Source organism: Caretta caretta, chromosome 9 (genome assembly GCF_965140235.1).
Source record: "Caretta caretta isolate rCarCar2 chromosome 9, rCarCar1.hap1, whole genome shotgun sequence".
Lineage (NCBI taxonomy): Eukaryota > Metazoa > Chordata > Testudines > Cheloniidae > Caretta > Caretta caretta.
Genome location: NC_134214.1, coordinates 77,940,504 through 77,961,395, shown reverse-complemented (window position 1 = coordinate 77,961,395; position 20,892 = coordinate 77,940,504). Strand labels below are relative to the sequence as shown.

The 20,892-nt window shown below is 45.7% G+C and overlaps 1 protein-coding gene across 1 annotated transcript in view; it reads right to left on the bottom strand.

The window, feature by feature from the left end:
- The window catches only part of EFNB1 (ephrin B1), a 131,313-nt gene that overhangs the window by 41,545 nt on the left and 68,876 nt on the right, over positions 1 to 20,892 (bottom strand). Inside the window, exon 2 of the mRNA XM_048865034.2 lies at positions 10,802 to 11,079. Within this exon, the coding sequence (XP_048720991.1) occupies positions 10,802 to 11,079 (278 nt within the window). The remainder of the gene's footprint in view (positions 1 to 10,801; positions 11,080 to 20,892) is intronic.

Here is a 20,892-nt window from a genome sequence, read left to right as displayed (position 1 = left end):
ACTTGCAGACTCCGGGATCTGTAGAAAGGTGTGTGATTCCAGACTTAGCAGTCAGTTTTGCAGACAACCTGGCCTCCAGCAAGGTGAGGTAAGTTGTCTCTCTTTGCCTAATGGAGCAGCCTGCTTTGCCTTGTCTGCTTTTGGTTACTGGGTATTATCGTTCTCGATTCTAAGGATGAAAATAGCATTATATTGGAACCTTCCAACAAGAGTATTTGATGTTTCTGTCTCACTTCTCTGAAAGTACAGTGGAGTCACATCTTACGCAGGGGTTAGGTTCTAAAGTCAGCACGTAAGGCTAAAATCGCGTATAGTCAAAATTACCCTTGAAAATCCCTTAAATCGCTCATAAAGTACAGTATACTGTACAAGGTTGTGTGTATACAACCCTGTACAGTAATATCTATAAATGTATAATTTATATAGTAATATACAGTATATAATAAAGAGTACATATGCAAAATATAATTTTACAGTACTGTATTATTAATTACAGGGGGTAATTACAGGGCTTGATGTCGATCCAGGAGACGGAGAGCTTCGGTGACGGAGAGCGAGTTGTAAACGAAGTGGTTGGCTCTGGTTCAGCTCGAGAAGTTGATTGCATAGGCTCATCTGCTGCTGGCTCTTTTTCCTTGAAAAACATGGTGATGGGCAACTGTCGCTGTTGTCTCTTGAGCTGCTTAAACATTTCTTGATACAATCTCAAATCTTCTGTAATACTACGTGTGATTTTGAGGCTTCGTTCCACAGAAGGATTGTGTTCAGAAATTAAATAATTCTTCATTAGCAGATGCAGCTTCACCAGTAGCCTGCACATTTTTGAGATTGAAGCGGTTCCTAAAACTGTTAAGCCAACCTTGGCTGGCTTTGAATTCCTTCTCATCAGAAGGCTGTCCCTCTTCGGCAGGAGGTTTGAACAGCGCGTAGAGGCTAAGAGCCTTTTCTCGCAACGTGTTGCCATCAATAGGCACACGTTTACGGTTCATGTCTTCCAGCCATAAGTTTAATGCCTTTTCAGTCTTCGCTAAAGTCTTATCACGCACCTGGCTCATCACCTTAGCAGTTATTGGAGCACTTGATGCCACGGCTTGAAGAATTTCTCTCTCTTGAATCTTAATGGCACGGATGCTAGATTCGTTGCAGCCATATTTACGAGCCACGTTGGAGACCGACATGCCATCTCTCAATAAGTCCAACACAGCCAGTTTTTCCTCCCCCAGCGTTGGAACAGATCATCTGATGCTCAACCGAAGAAACAGCGCTCACTCTGGGGCATATGCTCATTGAGTGGAATGGTGGGTAGAATCGCCCGCACTATTTACAGATATTGTTATTTTTCTTTTTTTTTTGCCAAGCGCGTATAGTTGAATTCATGTAAGTTAAATGCACGTATGATGCGACTCACCTGTATGCCATGAATATAACAAAAGGACATCTCTAGTCCATCTCCCTACAAATGCATATGACAACAAACAAAACCAATGCATTTTGGGGCTGTATCCACAAAGACATTGCATCATGGGACAGAGCGAGTATTTCCTCTCTCTATACAGCTTTGGTGCCAATACACGTGAATTAGTACACTTATTTATGGGCACATGGATTTCCAAATTGGAGCAAGTTCAGAGGAGCAGAAAAAATAATTAAGACCTGGAGTAAGTTAGTAAGATATAAACTAAAACTGAAAAGCTACCTAGGTGTTTACTGGAGGAGGAAACCATAAGAGTCTACAAATACTTGAAGGATGTAAACACCAGAGGAGATTATTTAGGTTGATACAGGGGTGTCAGTAGATGAGGTGGGCTGGAGTTAACAAGACACAATTTAGGCTGAATATAAAAGTTCCCGAGAGTGAGATCTCTTATGCTGTGGAATACAGTCTCCCAAACTAGGTGGTGTAATCCAGGTGTAATAGTAAACCACAGCACTAGTATTTGCCTTAGGCTCCTGCAGCAGAATCTAACCCCTCTGCTGGCTCCCAAAATGGCTTACCAAACATTTGCATGGCAGGGGCTGTTTGCCAATACATTATTTGAGACCGCAGCAGTAAAAATGTTATTCAGAGCCAGCTGCCGTGCAGCTAGAACCAAGATGGCCATACGCTTCTACAGCTTCCTTTGGATCCTGCACTTCCCTCCACATCTTACAGATTCCGTCTGGATTCTCTTACAAGTAGAAGACAGGAGTTAATCACGACTGGATTACAGGTCCTACCTTCCAGTTACAATGGAGAAAGGGGCTGGGACAGGGGAAATTAGCAAATGCCACAAGCAAAGCTGCACCCATATCTTTCATTCTGCTGTTAGGTGGTGTGAGTGGTGTATGCTCTACTGTAGGGCATGGCCTTTTGAGGAATTTTCTCCTCCTTCAGAGCCAGACCACTTACCATAATCCCCACACAGGATCCCAAGGGGGTCCCTTTCTTTCATTCCTACTTGCTGGTATATCTCAGCACTAGGGCCTCTATCCTCACTGGCCACATGGATACCCTACAGGAGGTGGTGTTAGAACAGATGTGTTTCTTGTCTGTGCATCCTCCACAAGAAGGGGTGGGAGGGGGAAAATCACAGCTATCGAGGCCACACCCTTCAACTCTTCCCAAAAAGCCACCTGCTAGAAATGTTAACCCATGGCTAGAGGAGTCAGAACAGTCTCCACTCACACATTACCACCCTGTGGAAACTAGAGTGATTTGGCATGGAGAGGACAAGACACAAGACAACAAAGAACTTCCTGCCAAGGCAGCTTCCCACACCCACACCAGTTGTTGGGAATTTGCCACTTGTTTGCAGGTGTTGAAGAGCTGCATGCCCCCTTCCACCCTCCAACAAAAATCCAACATTCCATAAACTCGAGCCCGGCACATGCAGAAGTGTTGTGTCATCTGTTTATTGAAGCACTTACAGAACAAAGTGGGAATACGAAAAACCCTGGTACATGTTTGTTCTCAAGGCTCCAGTGCTATAGGCTGGGCCCAAGATGCTCAGCTCAAGGTGCTACTCTCCTGTTGCAGCCCAAGGAGACCCTGGCCAAAGTTTGGACATGCAGACAAGGGTTCTCATGCTTTATTCTTTCAGAAAAGGATTAGGAGAGGAATCTTCTTCTCTGCCTAACCCTTGGAGAAAAGATGCTTTTAAATGAAAGCCTTAAAATGGCATTCAAGTGTTTGGCGCTGGGAGTCTGAGGGATGGGGAGAGGTTATGTTAGCTTTCAAAGGCCTTTTTGATTGCTAAGCAGTCTAAGCCCAGTCCTGGGGCAGAGCCCCCAGATGATGAAAGTGGCCCTAAACGAAGCTTGGCATATCCAATGCGGCTGTGAGGGGGGTAAGGAAGGGGGAGCAGCCACTGAATGAGGATGAACCCCAGGAAGCTCTCTCGCTCCAATGGCGAGGATTTTTCAGCTGGTCTTGGGAAGCCAGTGCCTGGGCAGCCCACATCATGTTGCTGTCCATGCTCCTTTCCGTTTGAACACAGCTTCCCTAAGGCTTAAAGCCGTCAGTAAATGAAAAGGAAGAAAAAACCTTTTGTGTCTCAAGGCAAGTTTGAAAGAAAAAAAAAAAGAAAAAGAAAAGAGACAACATGTGGGTGGTCTGCATGGGAGACTTTTGACTTTGTTTTTTTGGCTATTTTATTCCTTGGCAGAGAGAGTTCCTGGGGCTTCTTGGCAGAAGGTACAGCCAGATCGCAGGAGCATCTTCAGCCCACCCAAGGGCCAAAGGTCAGTTCACAACAGACACAATCCTGGAGCCAAGGAGGCTGCTTCAAAGAGTGGAGAAGTCAAGAGAAATTAAAGTGAGAAATGGTCTTAGGGCCAGAGGGGGTGTCAGGCTTAGGGCTCTCCCGGATTCCTTAACTCCCCTGTTAGGGGCTCTTGGAGAGGGGGAAATAGCATATTAAGCGAAGGCCCTTTAAACAGAATTGAGGCACTGGCAAAATCTCACTTCTCCTGAGAGGCAAAGCCCCGATTCTCAAGCTCCCCAACATTCCTCTGTTGCAAGAAAGCTCTTGTATCAGATGTGAGTTACTGGGCTATGGAACAATAGATCAAGAAGCCAGGAAGCTATATTTACCACTTGCACCTACAGGTAAAGCCTGATTTTATAAAGGTCTTTGGGGCCATCCCAGACATTGGTAAAAAGCAGTATATGACACCGTTTTTTCTTTGATACATGATTCAAATTTTGGGTAACGGACTCCAGTTAGGTCAAAATTAAATCAGTTTAGCACCTTGAGCCTAATTCCTGACTGATGTACGTGCTCAGATTATGAAAACAGCAGACTGTACAATAGCAACAGGTGATGCAACAGGTCAGGATTGAGGGATACTGGCAAAGCTGCAGAGGGCCCCAGGTCTGGAAGAGCTGGAGTGATACAGATGTGTTGGCAGAGCCAACACGGATCCTGCCTGCATGATGGCAGATAAACTCAAAGTCACTCCTCCCTCATGAACAGTGTTTATATTTTGCAGCAGGACAGTGGGGTGGGAGGAGGTATTGTTTCATGATTTCTGTGTGTATATAAAGTCTGCTGCAGTTTCCACGGTAAACATCTGATGAAGTGAGCTGTAGCTCACGAAAGCTCATGCTCAAATAAATTGGTTAGTCTCTAAGGTGCCACAAGTACTCCTTTTCTTTTTGCGAATACAGACTAACACGGCTGTTCCTCTGAAAACTTTTCCATCACTGTTTGTGGAAAAAAAGCCTTTTAGAGCTAAAAGCAAATGATTTAAGCAACATGCTTCTGTGATATGAAACACCAAGTAAATTCCTTGAATTTGTGAAATCCAGAACCTCAAAAATTTGTATTTTCCTCCCCCCCCCCCGAAAAGGAAAGGATGACCCACCCCCACTCTCTGGTTTCCTCTCATTAATCTGGGGGTGTCAGGAGCAAGAGCATTTTCCTTTGAGAGTTTGGAAAGGATCAGTAGCAGAGAATGGAAATCAAAGCATTGATCAGTTCCGATTTTGGGAGTACAAGATGTTAAGCTAGCGCAGTGCTTCCCAAACTAAGACATGGCTCCATGGGGCAGCCACAAGCATCTCAGAAAAAATATCAATATGCTGTTTGGTTTTTTTTCTAATTAAGAGTATTAAACCAGGCTTAAAAATCACCTGCATCTTACCTGTGGGTCTGCGTCTTATGCGGCTGCTGGCACTGGGAACCTCTCTGTGGTCTCTGCCCCTGCAGGGGGCTTCAGCAGGGAGACTTCCTGCTGGGGAAGCAGTGGGTGGGAAATCTCTGTACTGAAAGCTCCCTGCTCAAGCAGAGGACACAGGGAGGCTCTTGGTGCAAGCAGCAGCAACACCTGCTCTAGCAGATAGGGGAAGGAGGCTTAGGGAGAGACAGTGCATCTTATCTTTATAATGGAACAATTTTTACCAAGTGCTAAGCCTACAGGTAACAAACGATTGACTGAAGATGATTTTAATGAAGTTAAACAGAAAAGGAAGAAAAATAGACAGCACAATGATAGTTGTTTGATGTTTGGATTTTCACTTCTCAATATTATGGCAAAAAGTCTACAACCACAATGTGTCATTTCTTTTCAAGGGTTCGTGAAAGAAAGTATGAGGGCAGAGAAATTAAGAGACATTTAGAAACCAAACATCCAGAATTTGTAAATAAGAACTGCAGTGTTTTCCTTCAGAAAGGAAAAGAATTAAAGCAGCAAAAAAAAAAAAAAAAAAAGTCAGATCTGAAGAAGCAACTGTTCCTTAAAAGCATCTTACACTGTGGCCTTGCGAATTGCAAAATACAAATAAGTACATACTATCTGCAAGACCCATCTACTTCCAGGACCAACAGACATGTAAAATTATGACTAGGTAACAAGCAACAATGGCACTAAAAACATTCCTGTGTCAAATAATAATTCTGTTGATGCACTGATGGCCTTGCAGAAAATGCCCAGGACCAGCTGATAGAGTATGTTAAGAAGAGTAAATATTTTGCACTGAACCTTAATGAATCCACAGACTCAGCCAACATGGCTCAGCTTCTGCGTTATGTGAGATTTGTCAAAGCAGGTACAACTGCCTAAAAATGTTTATTTTGCAAAGAAAGTCCAACTGAAACACTGGTGAGGAAATATTACAGATCTTCAAATTTGTAGTGGACAAAGGTCTTAAATATGCCACGTCTGTGCGGCAGCCGGGACCAGAAGGAACAGTGAGGTTGCAGCACGAGTAGAGAAGTGGCATAAGCAGCCATTTGGACAGACTGCACGACTCATCGCCAAGCTGTGGCATCAAAGAAGTTGCAGTCTGAAGTACACAAAGCCCTCAACATTGTTATAAAAACTGTCAATCTTGTAAAACCCTTGGCACTGAGTATGTTTTAATATGCTGTGCAAAGAGATGGACTCTGACCACACTCAGCTTTTGTTTCACAGTGAAGTCAGAAGGTTTGTCACATGGAAAAGTGTTACAAGGCGTCTTTGAATTGCATGACAAAAGTCAGGATTTTTCTGCTTGGGAAAACAAGCTTTGAAGGTTACATGGGAAGTGTGGACTCCACGATGATGTTAGCTGGTGGACATGATTGGCAAACCTTAACATGTCAAGGCAGGAATACAAACATATTAGATATCAAAGAGAAAAATCGGTGGATTAATGAAGACATTTTGTTTCTGGAGATGCCACATTGAAAAATGAGTTACCAAGATGTTTTCACTGTTATCAGACTTTTACAAAAGAAAAAGGTGAAAGTGATCAAAATGTTATTAAAGGCCAAGTATTAAACTAATTTGCTTGGATTGTATTCCCATTTTGGGGAATATTTTCCTGGAGTTTAACATGAACCTTCAGATGCCAACTGTATTTGAAAATCATTCTTGGTAACAGCTGATTCCATTTCAAGATCAAGTATTTTGGAGCAAGAAAATCTTAGAATTACCCAATGATCACACACCAAAGACCAAGTTTTCAAATTTAACAAACCAGGAATTCTGGATTTACATTAAAGGAGAGTAAGATGAACTCAGTGATAAAGCTATGAAGTGCTGCTTCCAGTCACTTCCACTTATCTCTGAGTCTCTCTATTTTCAGCAACAATTTCTGTGAAAGCGAAACTCAGAAATCATTTAAACTTGGAGAACAACTTATATCTGGCACCATTAAGAGATTCAACCAGACACTGCTCTACTGTGCAGTTCGAGACAGGCCTGTTCTGCTCACTAAAATCTTAAAATGTGTCTGAACATGCCAAACAATTCATATTTTCAAATTATAATTTTAGAAACCGGGATTAGACTGGATTATATAATTAAACTGTATATAGTTGAATAAAGCTGAAAAATCACCACAACTCTAATGTCCCTTGTGAATCTACTGTTCTTGAACACTTGAATCTAATGTCCCGAGTCAGTTAAATAAACAGCATTGGTTCTGGGGAGCTACCACGTTTTAAAATATCTGTATAGGAACTGCAGTCCTAAAAAGTTTGGGAACTATTGACCAGTGATTCTCAAACTTTTGTACTGGTGACCCCTTTCACATAGCTAGCCTCTGAGTGCGACCCTCCCCTTAAATATAAAAAAAAATGTTTTAAATTTATAACACTATTATAAATGCTGGAGGCAAAGTGGGGTTTGGGTTCAAGGCTGACAACTCATGACCCACCATGTAAGAACCTCACGACCCCCTGAGGGGTTCCGACCACCAGTTTGAGAACTCCTTAGCTAACGGGCTTGTTCTGGTGCATGAATTGTCATTCAGTCTTTTTTCCGCCCCACAGTTACAGAGGTCGGTAGGTTTCTTGCTCAGAACTGCTCGAGTCAGCTCTGGTACAAGAATCCCTGATGTCCCATGGGGTGTAACACAGAGGCCCCGGTTGGGACCCCTGCTTTCAATCCTCATTAGTTTGAAGAGTCGACTTCTGCTTGAACTTGACCTGCAGTGACCCTTAACTTGGAAAAACCAGTGACCGAGTGCTTCAAGATGTTTGCCCGGGATATGAAAGGCTGACTCGTTCCTTTGCATTTAGCCCCCTCACCTCCCCCCTCTTTTGCTCACTTTAGGGAAACTTGCAGCTCAATCAAATCTTCCTTTGGCTGAGAAGCTGTGGAAAGGACTGAGGTGTGACCTAGCTGAGATTGACAGCTGCCATGCTGGAGAAGGCAATCTGCGTTGGGGCCCTTGACAGCATGCAGCAGCAACGGCTGGCTGCACATGATGGGGGCCCCAGGAATGAGTTTCGGATTCTCCATTCAAAGTGCTAACAACATCCTGCAGAAGCAAGCGGTGGTTGGGAATTAAGAACCATGTGAATAAAGCATGCGCAGGTGTGAGTGGGTGGGTAGGGGAGTTAACTCAGGGTGAGATAATGGAACCACAATCCCAGCCGAGAAGGTGAGACTGGAAGTGAAGATGAAGATTAGTCCGGGAGTCAAGTGGCAGGCTACTTTGCTGTTGGAAATATTAGGAAGGACAACTCTCAATGCTGCCACCCCCATACCAAGAACACCCTGTTTTAAAGCTGTTTCTATCATTGTTGCCAAAACCCCGTGAGCTGTAGCTCACGAAAGCTCATGCTCAAATAAATTGGTTAGTCTCTAAGGTGCCACATCTACTCCTCTTGGCACCCGTATAACAATGGGAAAGGGGTGGGAGCAACTGAGTCTCATCACTGACTCCCAAACCTTAAGCCTCACCAAAGAAGTGTGGTGCTGAGCTGGGAGACATCCGCCGGTCTACCCAAGAATGGGGTGCGGCAGGGGCAGATCCTCTAATGACCCCCCATTCTCAGAGGAGATTGAGGATGGCAGGTCAAAAAAAAAAAAAACTGGTGATGCTGAATTGCCAACATCTGGTTCCTTCCACCCCTAACTTTGAACTGTTCTTGAAAACTAAAACCATAATGAGCTGGTTGTAGATGAATTGTTTCAGGCCTTCCCAGCACAAACCACGGCTGCAAAGACATCACACTCGGCACATTCATATGACCAGTTCAGTTTCTGCTTGCTAGTCACATCAACAGTGCCAACTTTCTGTAAGTTCCAACACCAGCCTCTGCTCCCACCAAGAATTAGAGATGGGCCCAAGCCAAAGTCTAGATTCATACAGTCCCAAAAGTGGGTTTGTCTGAAAATCTGTATCTGGCTCTGAATCTTGTAACCTGAGCCCATCTCTACTGCTCTCCGGGCACCAGGTTCTGTTCAGTTTAACCCAAAGCAAAATACAGACACTCCATGAAGATTTGGATCTGGCTAGCTAAGATGAGCAACGCAGCCCCACAAAGGGCTTATAAGCACCTACCACAAAGGCAGTCACTGTAACCAGGCAATTGCTGTACTTGTAGCATACAGTTAATGTTGGTCTGGTAGACTCCGTCCCCATCCGACTGCCAAGATGAGATATGTGGGCTAGAATAGATTTCTGAATAAGGTGTGCCCAATTACATGTCTCTGAGCTCGACCCTGGCACCGCAGGCTGACCTTTGGTCCAGGCTGCTGAGGGGCAAGTTAGCAGCATGTGACAGCAAGCAAGCAAACAAGGAGCCAATGATGCATGAGGTGACAGATGAGTTGTGGCGGGGCCGCTGTACCCTTTTCCTGCTTTCTTGCTATTGGGTTAGTGCAGTGCACCAAGTCGAGTGGCAAGGTTCAGGAGAATCCACAGGAGAAAAGAAAGAAGAAAGAGAAGCCTACCTAACAGAATCCAGACACGGCACACTGAACCCCCATCACGACCAAACTGACTGCAGGAGATGAGGTGACTGCAGTGCCCTTGCTTTAAAAAAAAAAGTCAACACATGGAAAGAGCCCCACCCCTTCTTCAGGGCAGATCAAAAGGAGTCCTATCTATACAGGATATAGGTGTCTCCTTCTACAGCAATAAAGAGGCACGATCAGCTGAACACATCCAACATGGTCACTTTCCTGTGTCTGTGAGGACCTCCAGGCTTTGGAGAATCTCAGTCCTTCCCCCTCGTCATCTATTATGAAGCAATGAAACAATGTCAAAACTAAGGCAGTGTCAGTAACATTGCAAGTAGGTTTTGTCTAAATACCAAGATCCTTTGTCAAGGGCTGCTTCTGCAGGCAACTTTGTGGTCAGTTTCAACAAGGACAGCTCCAAGCAGCCAACAGGCTTATTTTAACTTCTGTCCAGAAGGGAAACTGAACAGCTGTTTCCTACACTGGGCCAATTTCTCACAGTTAGTCTGAGATCCGATACCTACAAAGTTCTTCCTACTTCCAGAACAAGCCCTTAAAAAAGGTCTCACATACTGACCTCTTTCCTGCCCCACAGAGATCACTGAACACACATGCTCCAAGGATGCTGCAAAGAAGTAACTGAACATGGCTCTTTCCCCTCCCTGGTCCATTCGGAATTTGAGAAAATATTCCCTGCCCCTTTAACTAAACAAGAGTGTGTTGTGGCTTTTTTGAGGGGATGGAGGGAAGATGAGGGGTGCTTACTCACTCAGCACACTGGCAGGATAAGAACCATACACCAACCCAAGAGGCAGCTTACATTCCACTCCTCACCACTGTTCTCCTCCCCATGATCCCCCACAGGACAGGATCAAGGAGAGTTTCCATAAGTGTCAGCCATGAGCAGGGCCCAAACCAGAAACATCCCTATGTGCTAAACGTGTCTGTAAGCCTCCTCTTGATCCTCTAAACAAGACAATGAAGTATGCCCTCTTGTGGTGAAGTGAAAACATGCCCTAGCATTGGCCCAGAAAGCTACTAAAAGGGAGTTTAATGGGGGAACAACCATCAGGCCAATGAAAGGCTTTGAAAGTACATGGAAAGACAGCTGTAAACTGGGGCAATGAGGAAGAGGACGACTCACATGTGATGAAGTAGTCCTGCTGCCTCTGGAACTCCAGGCCCATGTAGTTGGGGCTGAATTCTTGGAACTTGATGGTGAAGCGGATCTCCTTCTCCGGCCGGTTGCAAGTCACCAGCACATTGGGATCCATGACAGTGCTGCAGGACTCTGCCTGCTCCCGCTTCACCAGGTACAACTTGTAGTATTCATAAGGTCTGGAAAGCTCCGCCTTGGGACAGATAATGTCCAGCTTGTCCCCGATCTCTGGGTAGATGACCAGCCCTTTACCCGCCATGAATCTAGAGAGGAAAGAGAGTAAGAGATTAGATTCATGTGCCCTATTTGGATGCAGATGAGCGGGGAAGCTCCACATTGTGCACCAGGGCAGCGACAAGTTTCTGCTTGGCTGGGGCAATATTCACAAATTTCATCCTGACCAGAACTGTGTCCCCCTCCCTCCTGGAGGGAAACCTAGTACTTTCCCCAGGTGGAACTCCCACCATTTCCATGCCACAAAACATTTTTTATGTTGAAACAAGTTTTCCTTCTCATGACAAATGCCAGCAGTGAGGATGGAAAGTGCCATTGTCTGAAGGTTCCCTTTCAGCCCCACGTTCAGACACTTATCCCCTATGCCAGGGTCACAGCCAGTTTGCTGCCTACAGTACATTACCCAGGGCTCGGTCCAGTCCATTTTTAAATGGAGACTCAGGCGACAGTCCCTCATTCTCCTCACTCTAACCTTCCTGAACAGTTAAGTCTCACACAGCTGCCAGGGAGAAGTCTCAATCTCTAACCACGCCCCAATCTGGAAGTGCCACAATATGGTTAGCCTATGAGAGAACTATGTTGTTGCTGCTGGGACCACTTGCTCTCTTCATGGACTAGAGTACCGTGAAGACAGTTCTCCTTGCGCCCAGGAACGGAACACAGAGTGAAGTGAAGGGAAGAGTACCTTGTCCAGATTTCCATGACTGGGAAGGTGAGGTTCTGCCACTGGGTTTCATTTAGAAAAGGAGGATTAACTGGGAGCATGAGAACTGGTGAGTGTGGAGAGATCCCTCCCACACCCTCACCACCAACGGAATTGCTGAATAGGAAAGGGAAGAAGAGCTCTATTTCAGCAGGGTGCCTCCTGCCAACACAGCAGTTGCCTCGAAGTCCTAAACTTGGCAATATGCCCAAGGGAGGACTGGACAGAAAATGGCAAGGAGGGGTAAAAAAAAAAATCTATTCAGGGCTGGAAGGCAGGCCATTACTAAGCAAAAGGAAGGAAGGCAATGTGGCTAACACTTAGGTTCCATTATTACAGGGCAATTACTCAGCTGAATTTTAAACAACAGCAATTAGAGAACTGGGGCAGCAGAGAGGGGAAGGGCAAAACATCTACCTAGCATAAACAGCATAATCTCTTCTTGATGGAAGATAACCAAAAATTCTCTCTGCTGTGCAGCCATGGCTCCCTTGATGCAATATGGGTGCTTTGAGAATTGGATAGAGCTCCCAGATGGGCTACACCTCCATTCATTTCTCCCGCCCCTCCCAGATGTAATCAAATCCCTTCCCCCAACAAATTGCTAACCAGAAGACATCACTCTGAGGATATGCCCAGCAGATTTTATTGTCCCCTCCTCCATACCAAAGAGATTTGCACAACTCAAAACTATAGGCATCAAAGAAACAAGATCAGACATACAAGATCAACCTGCTCTGTGGCTCTCATACAAGTCTTAGCAAGAAGCCAAAGGGCTGAAGCCAGAGCCAGCAGCCTGGGCTTCAAAATTCCCATCACATGAGCTCCACAGAGAGGATTGACAGCCCAAGCTCAGAGGAGGCCGGCAGGAAAGGTGGAGTCTGAGCCCACATACTTTTGGCAAAGATTCCAAGTTACATTCCAGCTGCAGTTAAGGCAAAAGACAGCCAAAACTGATCTCACCTGCATCAATTGCTTCAGAGATTGGAGTAGCCCTGATTCTAATTGCCATTGCCCTCCCCCCATACCTCAACTAGCCCAACAAGACAGGGTGAGGCTATGGGGCAGTAGGAACATTTACTTTTGATAAGAGCCACTCCCTGTTCTAGAATTTGATTCAGATATAGTATTTGCATGCTATCTGGTGTAGCATATCTGCTCAAACTCTTCCCAGCAGCCAGAGCTCAGCAGCAGCTGGAACTTAACCTCACTAGCTAACAAGCTCTCAATGCTTAACTACAGGGCACCCATCAGGCACATGGGAAGTCAGTCACCCTCTGGAACTCTGACTGAGCAAGTTATCTCACCTGTCCGATTCCAATACCAATAGCACATATCAGTTTAGCTGATGCACTTTTACCATGTAAGCTGTGGGGAAGTAATGAAATTTAATAAAAGCCATGACTCCTAGACCAAAAGATACACAGTAACCTTAAAAGGTCAAGAAACTTAACCCCTAAGTGACTGAGCTCTGTCACTGTAAACTGCAAATACAGAGAAGAAAAGAAGGTGGGAAAATGACTATTGCACTAGAGTTTCCAGTGCCTCACAAGGCATGAAGTGAATGATGCAGCTGTGTTCCATCTCAACAGAGCTGCTGGCATGTAAACTAGATCTGGCCCTCAAAGGGGTCACCTCACAGCTATGCCACTTGTCCGCTAGCCAGAATGCTTTTTCCAAGGTACTGCAAGTGATAAAGGCTTCCCCACCCATCATCTGAGCTTTGATGCAATCCCCTGAACATGCTTACATCTTGTACAGAACTGCCCCCTCTTTATCCACCCTGTGACAAGCCACAGGTGTGCACATCTGGTCCAACAAGTAAACACTTGTACACAAACAGGTTTCCACCCTAACAGGAAGCAGGATCTAACCTCCACCTCTCCAAAGCTCGTCTGACTCACACATTTTCTGGTGAGATAACTCCAAATTCCCGGCTTCAGCCTCTGCTGGCTCCTTCCTAACCAAAAGATTCCAAATAGGAAGCTACCGACAAAGCAAAGCAGATGTCTTGAGGTTTTGGGGCAAAGGAGGAAGAATGCTACACATTTCCCACCTCAGTGGGACCCCAGCATAACTTTATCCAGAGGGGTCTTTGCAATGATACAAAGCCCCTCAACAATACCCTATATACCCAAATGACACCATGCAATAACTGTATAATTATGATTAAGGTGTAACAGGGTGTGGTCTCAAAGAAGATTAAACTGAGTTATCAAGACATTACACAGTATATACCTGAACACTTAAGATTTTCAGCTTTCAGAGCTAGATCCAGATCCACCACTTTGCTCTAGCTCAGGGGTGCTAGAGGGCCACATCTGGGAATAGAAATTGTATGGCGGGCCATGAATACTCACAAAATTGGGGTTGGGGGTGCAGGCTCCAGGGTGGGACCAGAAATGAAGAGTTCAGGGTGTGGGAGAGAGCTCTGGGCTGGGGTGCAGGGGGAGGCGGGGTAGGGTGAGGTCTCCAGCTGGGAATGAGGGGTTTGGGATGCAGGAGGGTGCTCCAGGCTGGGATCGAGGGGTTTGGAGGGCAGGAGGGGGATCAGGGGGTTGGGGCATGGGGAGAGGCTCAGGGGTGCAGACTCCAGGCAGCGCCTACCTCAAGCGGCTCCCAGAAGCAGCATGTCCCTTCTCTGGCTCCTACGCAGAGGCACGGCCAGGAGGTTCTGCACACGGCCCTGTCCGCAGGCTCCACCCCTGCAGCTCCCATTGGCCACGGTTCCCGGGCAATGGGAGATTCAGGGGCAGCGCCTGGGGTGGGGGCAGCGTCCCCTAGCTACACCTATGCATAGGAGCTGGAGGGGGGCCATGTCGCTGCCGGGAGACACATGCAGTGCGCCCCGACCCTGATCCTCAGCTGGAGCGCAAGAGCAGGGCAAGCCCCAGCGGGAGCTCGAGGGCCCAATTAAAACAGCTAGCAGGCCGGATCTGGCCCACAGGCCATAGTTTGCCCACTTCTGCTCTAGCTACTTTATTTCACTCAAGTAATGTAAATCAGCCAAATTGTAGTGGCCACAGAAACTGGGTTTACATCTGCTTTGCAGCATCAGACTGCCACCAAGCTGCCCGTGTGTATACCCGTTTTGCCTCATGTCCTGTCCCGCCCATTCCTGTATACACATGCATTCACTTTTCCTCTCCTTCCCGCCCCCATCATACTTCCCCAAAGCTTTGACGAGTAGATCTGGCACAAAAGGTATTTTTTTCAAAATTAAATAAGTAGGAATAATGGGAATTTGTTGACTTTTTCATAACCGTTCTCTCTCAAGCAAAAACGGACAAAATCTTCAGAGAAATTCATGAAGAACTGAATACTTTCAAAATGGCTGCCAACTTCCATTGTTCTCAAAAAAACTGAAACCACAGGTTGCCATCAGTTAAGATGCCCTTTTCCAAAACGGCCACCAACTCTTATTGTTCCAGTAGCAGTTCCCCAAGTTGCTTTCAGGGAAGATTGCAGCTCCTAATCTATAACAAGGCAGAGAAAAACAGGCAACCTGTGGGAACTACATTTGTTAAGGGTAGCTTGTAGTCTCCATTCTGTTGAGAATAACAAATGGTAGACCTTTTGGAAGAGGTCAGTTCTTTATGGAATTCTCTGAAATAAAGTTATTCTTCACGTTCTGCTGAAGTTTTTCAGTTGTGAACAGCAGAAAAAAAAATGTACTATTAGTCCTAAAGAAATTCTTCATATGTGGCCTATACATAACATGGTAGTGACATTTAACCATGATGCATATGAAGAGTGCATTATTCTAGTAAGCTCACTTGGGGCGGGGGGGGGGGGGGCGGAATCTGACAGCCGGTGCCCAGTCTCTTGAATGACCCATTTATAAATTAATCTGATCTAAAACTAACGACCAGATCTACTCGTAAATTAACAGAAAATTCATTCTGTGCCCTAAGAGCATGTGCTGTAACCTCAGGAGGATCTGCTGTATTTTTCATACATAAAGACTGAGTTCATTTCGTTAAAATGCACAACTCAATTCAACCTTAACTATGAAGCCATGACATGCACCTCCATAATAAAGCTCTTTGGGATGCAGGTAGTATGTACTAGGGTAAAGTAGATTCAACCATGGAAGACAGACATCTCAGAAAACAGTAAAAGTGGCAAAGCATTGGGTAGAAGGGTAGCAAGGAGAGTACAGATCAGTTGCTTGTAGTGCTAATCTACCTACCCATCCAGGATATGGCTCAAATGACACCAACCAGCACAGACTAGCTCTGGCAATATGACTGGGCCCACCTTATGGCCCCATGGAAAAATCAAAGATCTGGATTGTGATCTACAAACGTCTCCTCTCCACATGGTTACACTCTTTTGTGACATTTGAATTGGAAGGACCTGGGAGAAGACAACAAGCATGGAAAGCCTAAGAGCACCCTCTGGCTGCCTATCCATGCTGATGCACATTAGTGCTATCAGCCAATTGGAGAACAGTCTGATATGTCAGCAAAGTCAGAGCAGAAAACAGGGTTCTCAGTGAGAGTGGGCCCAGCACAGAGACCCAATATTTTTTAATCCAGTTTCCCAAAACACGGCAGCTTTTAACTCTATCTTCCCGTATTTAGAATTTGCAAGCACTCTCCATTAGACTTAACAGAGAAGTCTTAAATTAGCTGACAGCTTTCCCTGCTTTGAATTACTACCTTTGGATCCCCCAAACTAACCGAAGGGCAAAAGCCAGGCACTGCCACATGCAACTGCAGCACCAAGGAGACCCAGGAGCTTGGTAGGCCCCTCACAAACAAAACTGGCAGTGAATCGGTGAGAGATGGCCTGGAATCCAATAACCCCAGCCAATGATACCGAAGAACACTTGTAGTCTTAACCCTTTCACTGCTAATCCTTCAGTGCACCTGCTGAGCTGCTGCATTCCTTAAACAGCCCATGGAAACCAATGAACAGGCCAGCCCAGCAGGCAATTTCAGTTATTCTTGTTTTGAGGTAGAGTGCACACACAAAAACACACACACCTGTTGCCAGCGGCCATCCAAGGGACCAGGACTAGCAAAACAAAAGTCAGTTGCCTAAAAGAGGCTGGCCTAACAAAGTTATATTGGAAACTATAGAATTCTTTAAAGAGAGGCCTTCTAAGGAGATTTCCTATTGAAAGTGAGGCCTTTACTGTAGTTCTTACTAACATACAGCATCTTTCATCTCAAGACACTTAAAGGTACATATCCCCATTTTGCAGATGGGGAAACAGGCTCAGAGATTAAGTGTGATTACCCTAGCTTTAGCAGAAGATCTATATTCATTCATCCCTGCAACAAAAAGGAGTTATAGAAAAATGGGGAAGGACAGACGCAGAGTGGTATTAGGCAGGATCTGTTAGCCACCCATCAAATTTCAAGGTAGCGAAGAGAACGGCAGACACTGATTACCCACTACATGCAATCCCTTTACAAGAAGGGGTGGTTTCTTGACGCAGGATCCCCCTGATCAGAGAGCCTCTTTGTACCATGACCAGATGGATATTCTGACCAATCAAGCAAATTAAAGCAGAATCCAGAGAAGACTGAAGCATGTCCTCAGCTACAGTCCCCGCTCCTCCTCTCTTGGCTCTCCTTCACACAGCAAAGGACCAGCGTAAATCCTCTCATTCCATTCACAATTTACTTCCCCCCTTAATTTCCCCACAACCTCCCAAATCACACTACCCCCTTTGAGGCAGTCTGTGGTACTACAACTTAGGATGCAGAAATGCAGCAGGAACCAGGCTGGGGTGGGCAAACACTGGTGTAGAGCAGTCTCCTGTTAAGTGTGTTCTGGGAGTGACTGTCAACTCTAAAGGCATGCAGTTACCAACAGCCTCCCTACAGGTCCCACCAGATTTGGTTCCATAAACCAGACTTAAAGCAAATGCTGGCCTCTAGGCCAGCTCTACTGTGAAGAGAGGGTGCAGAAATAACTTAGTTGTTTTGCTTGGCTTTCAGGGGGCCAGTATACTTCAGAGGAAGCAAACATTTATAGAGAAATGTAAAAGTACAGGGTGCTGCACAAAAATCTCTGCCCTGAGGGACTAACAGTTTGAGGGCACCAGCTAGAACAATTCCCGTTACTACAAAAAGAGGAAAACACTCAACTGATGCAAATCACGAAACTTATGCTTTGCATGGCTAGATCTCCTTTCATTTGAAAAATGAAGTCCTTTATGAACTTGGAGCCTCACAACCACAAGAGATGGTTAAATAAGTCCCTCATCTGCCCCCAACTACCAGTTTTTTTGTGATTGGAGTATTAGGCAATGGGCCAGATTGTTCACTGTCAGATAGCTGCTCAGTGTGGGACCCCATTCCACTGCAGTTTATGCCACAAAGGCTGGTACATCATTGATAATAAAACCTTCCCAGTTGCCCTTAGCACCACACTGAAGATCCACCCCTCAACTCTCACATCCGGGATTCCCTTGAAGCTCGTCTCCCAGCCCAGCCTTCTCACCACACCACAAGAGGGAGGTAGGGAGGATGTCTAGTTTTAATTTTGCAGTCAGGTAATGGAGTTAGTCATTAACTGAAGATAGCACAGACTGAGACAGCTACTGAAGATCTTTTCTTGGTTGTGGGAAAGATGGGGCAAGTCATTTCAGTTCAAAAAATCTTTACTGGCACAGCAAGCTGCACAAGTTTTCAAAAATACATCAGGATGGGAGTATTCATGGTATTTATTTGCATTGTTAGCAGGAGGACTGATTACTCTAAGGCCCTGGAGTTGATTTTTGGATAGAACTCCTGTTACTGCCCTCCACCCTGAGACCCACAAAGCCTCTCCCGTGCTGGGCCACTGAAAGCCTCAGTATGCCAGCCAGCTGGCCCTCAATGGCCAGAGTACAAAGGCAGGTTTCGCTGTGGTTCTTCTTGCAGGGCACATACAGAAGTCTGTTTGCTGAGTGAATTCCTTGCTCTGCAGGTTCCTTGGGAGCTATCAGGTGGCAGCATCCAATTTCCTCATTGTTTCGGGAGGTGTTTTCTGATGGGAAAGGTGAAAAGGGTATTTGTGAGGCTTGTAAACCGATTCCTCAGAGTTGGGTAAACAAGGAGAGCTCTGTTGGCAGCAGGCCTCAGGGAGTCAGAAAGATGCCCGAGCTGAGAAACTAAATTAAAGAGCAGTCCCCCCTCTGGGAGAGAGGGGCCTCAGTGGCCCCCCAGAAATAGAGCCTCAAAATCAAAGGCTTCCATTGCAACCAGACAGGGCTGCATAGGCCAGTCAGCATGGCAGATGGGCAGGAGGAGACCAGTCAATACTTTCTGCCTGGCTCAGGAGACACCAATACCTCTGACAAGTGCACTCACCAATGCAGGGTTAATCCAGGCTCTCTATACAGAGTTTTAAAGATTCAAAAGGCTTAAGTGGAACCTGACCTTATGGCATGAGTACCATAAATGGCCTGTTAATCCTCTGGCTCCACTAGTGCTCAGTATAGACGGTGCTGTGAGTATTCTAACGCCACTAATATAATTCGACTAAAGAGGGAAGCGGGTTGGGTGGTGAAAAGATATTCCCCCGAAACATGCTGCTGGAATTTGTAGCCAGATTTAAACAGTAGCTTGCCCCTTGGTCCTAGCATGATGCATCTGAGCATGGATTTAAAACAGCAGTCACCCACCACAGTGAATTCATGAAGTGGAAGACTAAGATGGACCGCAGACTGTCCATTGCCCTCACCTGAAAATCCTAGGGAATGGTTTGGGACATATGCCAATCCAAGTGTGATAGATAATCCCTGCTTAGTTCTCCAAAGGAGGAGACAGGGAATCCTGGTGCACAGAGAGAGGCTGGTGGAAACTGTCCGGCACAGCCATGTGGGAGAGAGTCAAGGGTAAGTATGCTCTTGCGCAAGGGCCAGAGCAAATTATGGAGGTGGCACTCTTTAGCATGTGAGAAACATGCCCAAGAGTGATCACCACCTCTCCAACTCAAGCAGACCATAGCAGCAAGCATGACTGAGCAGATGTGGGTCCATCCAATTCACTGGTGGGATCAGCTATCCAACTACATCAGAGCAAATCTCAGACAGCATAGCTCCTAACACGAGCTCAGAACCTGGACCCTACCCAGCAGGTGCCTCCAAGCACAGCCCTGCTTCCTCTGTCCCAGGACAGGGAAAGTTAGTTGGTGGATACAGTCAGCTATTTTCCAGCCTTGCTGCAAACAGATCAGTTGTCTCCTTCTGGAAGAAATAATCTGTTCCTTCAGCCACAAGGCTTACTGCAGCCATAGCTCAAGCACAGACTGCAGGAAGCTGAAACAGGAACAGCAAGCTAGAACAGAATGTGTGAACACGGGGGCCCCCTGTCTCCAAACCCCTGCTTGGGCCAGCCTTGAGTCCCTACATTTGAAATGCTAGAGGCTGCCATGGCACTTGGCATATATCCAGACCAGGAGCCAGCCACACAATAACCTGAGTTCTTAAGCACTAAAAGAATCAAGCCCAGCTAACATGAATGAGTTCTCAGAAAAGACTTGGAAGTGATCGGTGCAAGCAGCACTATTCTGTCTGTTGCCTGGAACTTGACTTAACAAGGGTTAAACAAGGCAGAAAGGAGCTAAGAATCAAACTAAGATAATAGGTTTGCTTAACCCCAGAGCTAACTAAGGAATCTGCAGAGTGAGTGAGTCCTTCCCCCACACCCAGACCCCTTTTTATTTGGTATGGTCATGTCTAGACTACGAACACACTACACTTTTTTAACATGACCTAGTCAGCATGTTTTAAATAGTGTTTTTAAACACTTGTGTAGCACAAAAAGGATACCTCATCTTTAGAAAAATGCCAACTGATCAGGGAATCAGCCCTCAGAGGGATCCCAGAGTGACCATAACAGCTAACCTGTGTTTAATTTTAACACACACATCGTTCTTGAGCTCTTTGGGGCTGGAACCTGTTTTTTTACAGGTCTGAAATGCAGGGCACATTCACGGATAGTATATGTATTCCCACATTTGCACTTCTCTGAAGAAAACAGATCAGCATTTAAATATACGTCTCCTTGTATAAACTGCCACACAGTTCAAACTCTGGCATGCACAGAAGATGATATATGGTCTTCTAATTTCTTCAAAGAAATCCCAAACCAGTAGTATATCACCAAAGGATATCTACTTTTAGTTCTTGTATATA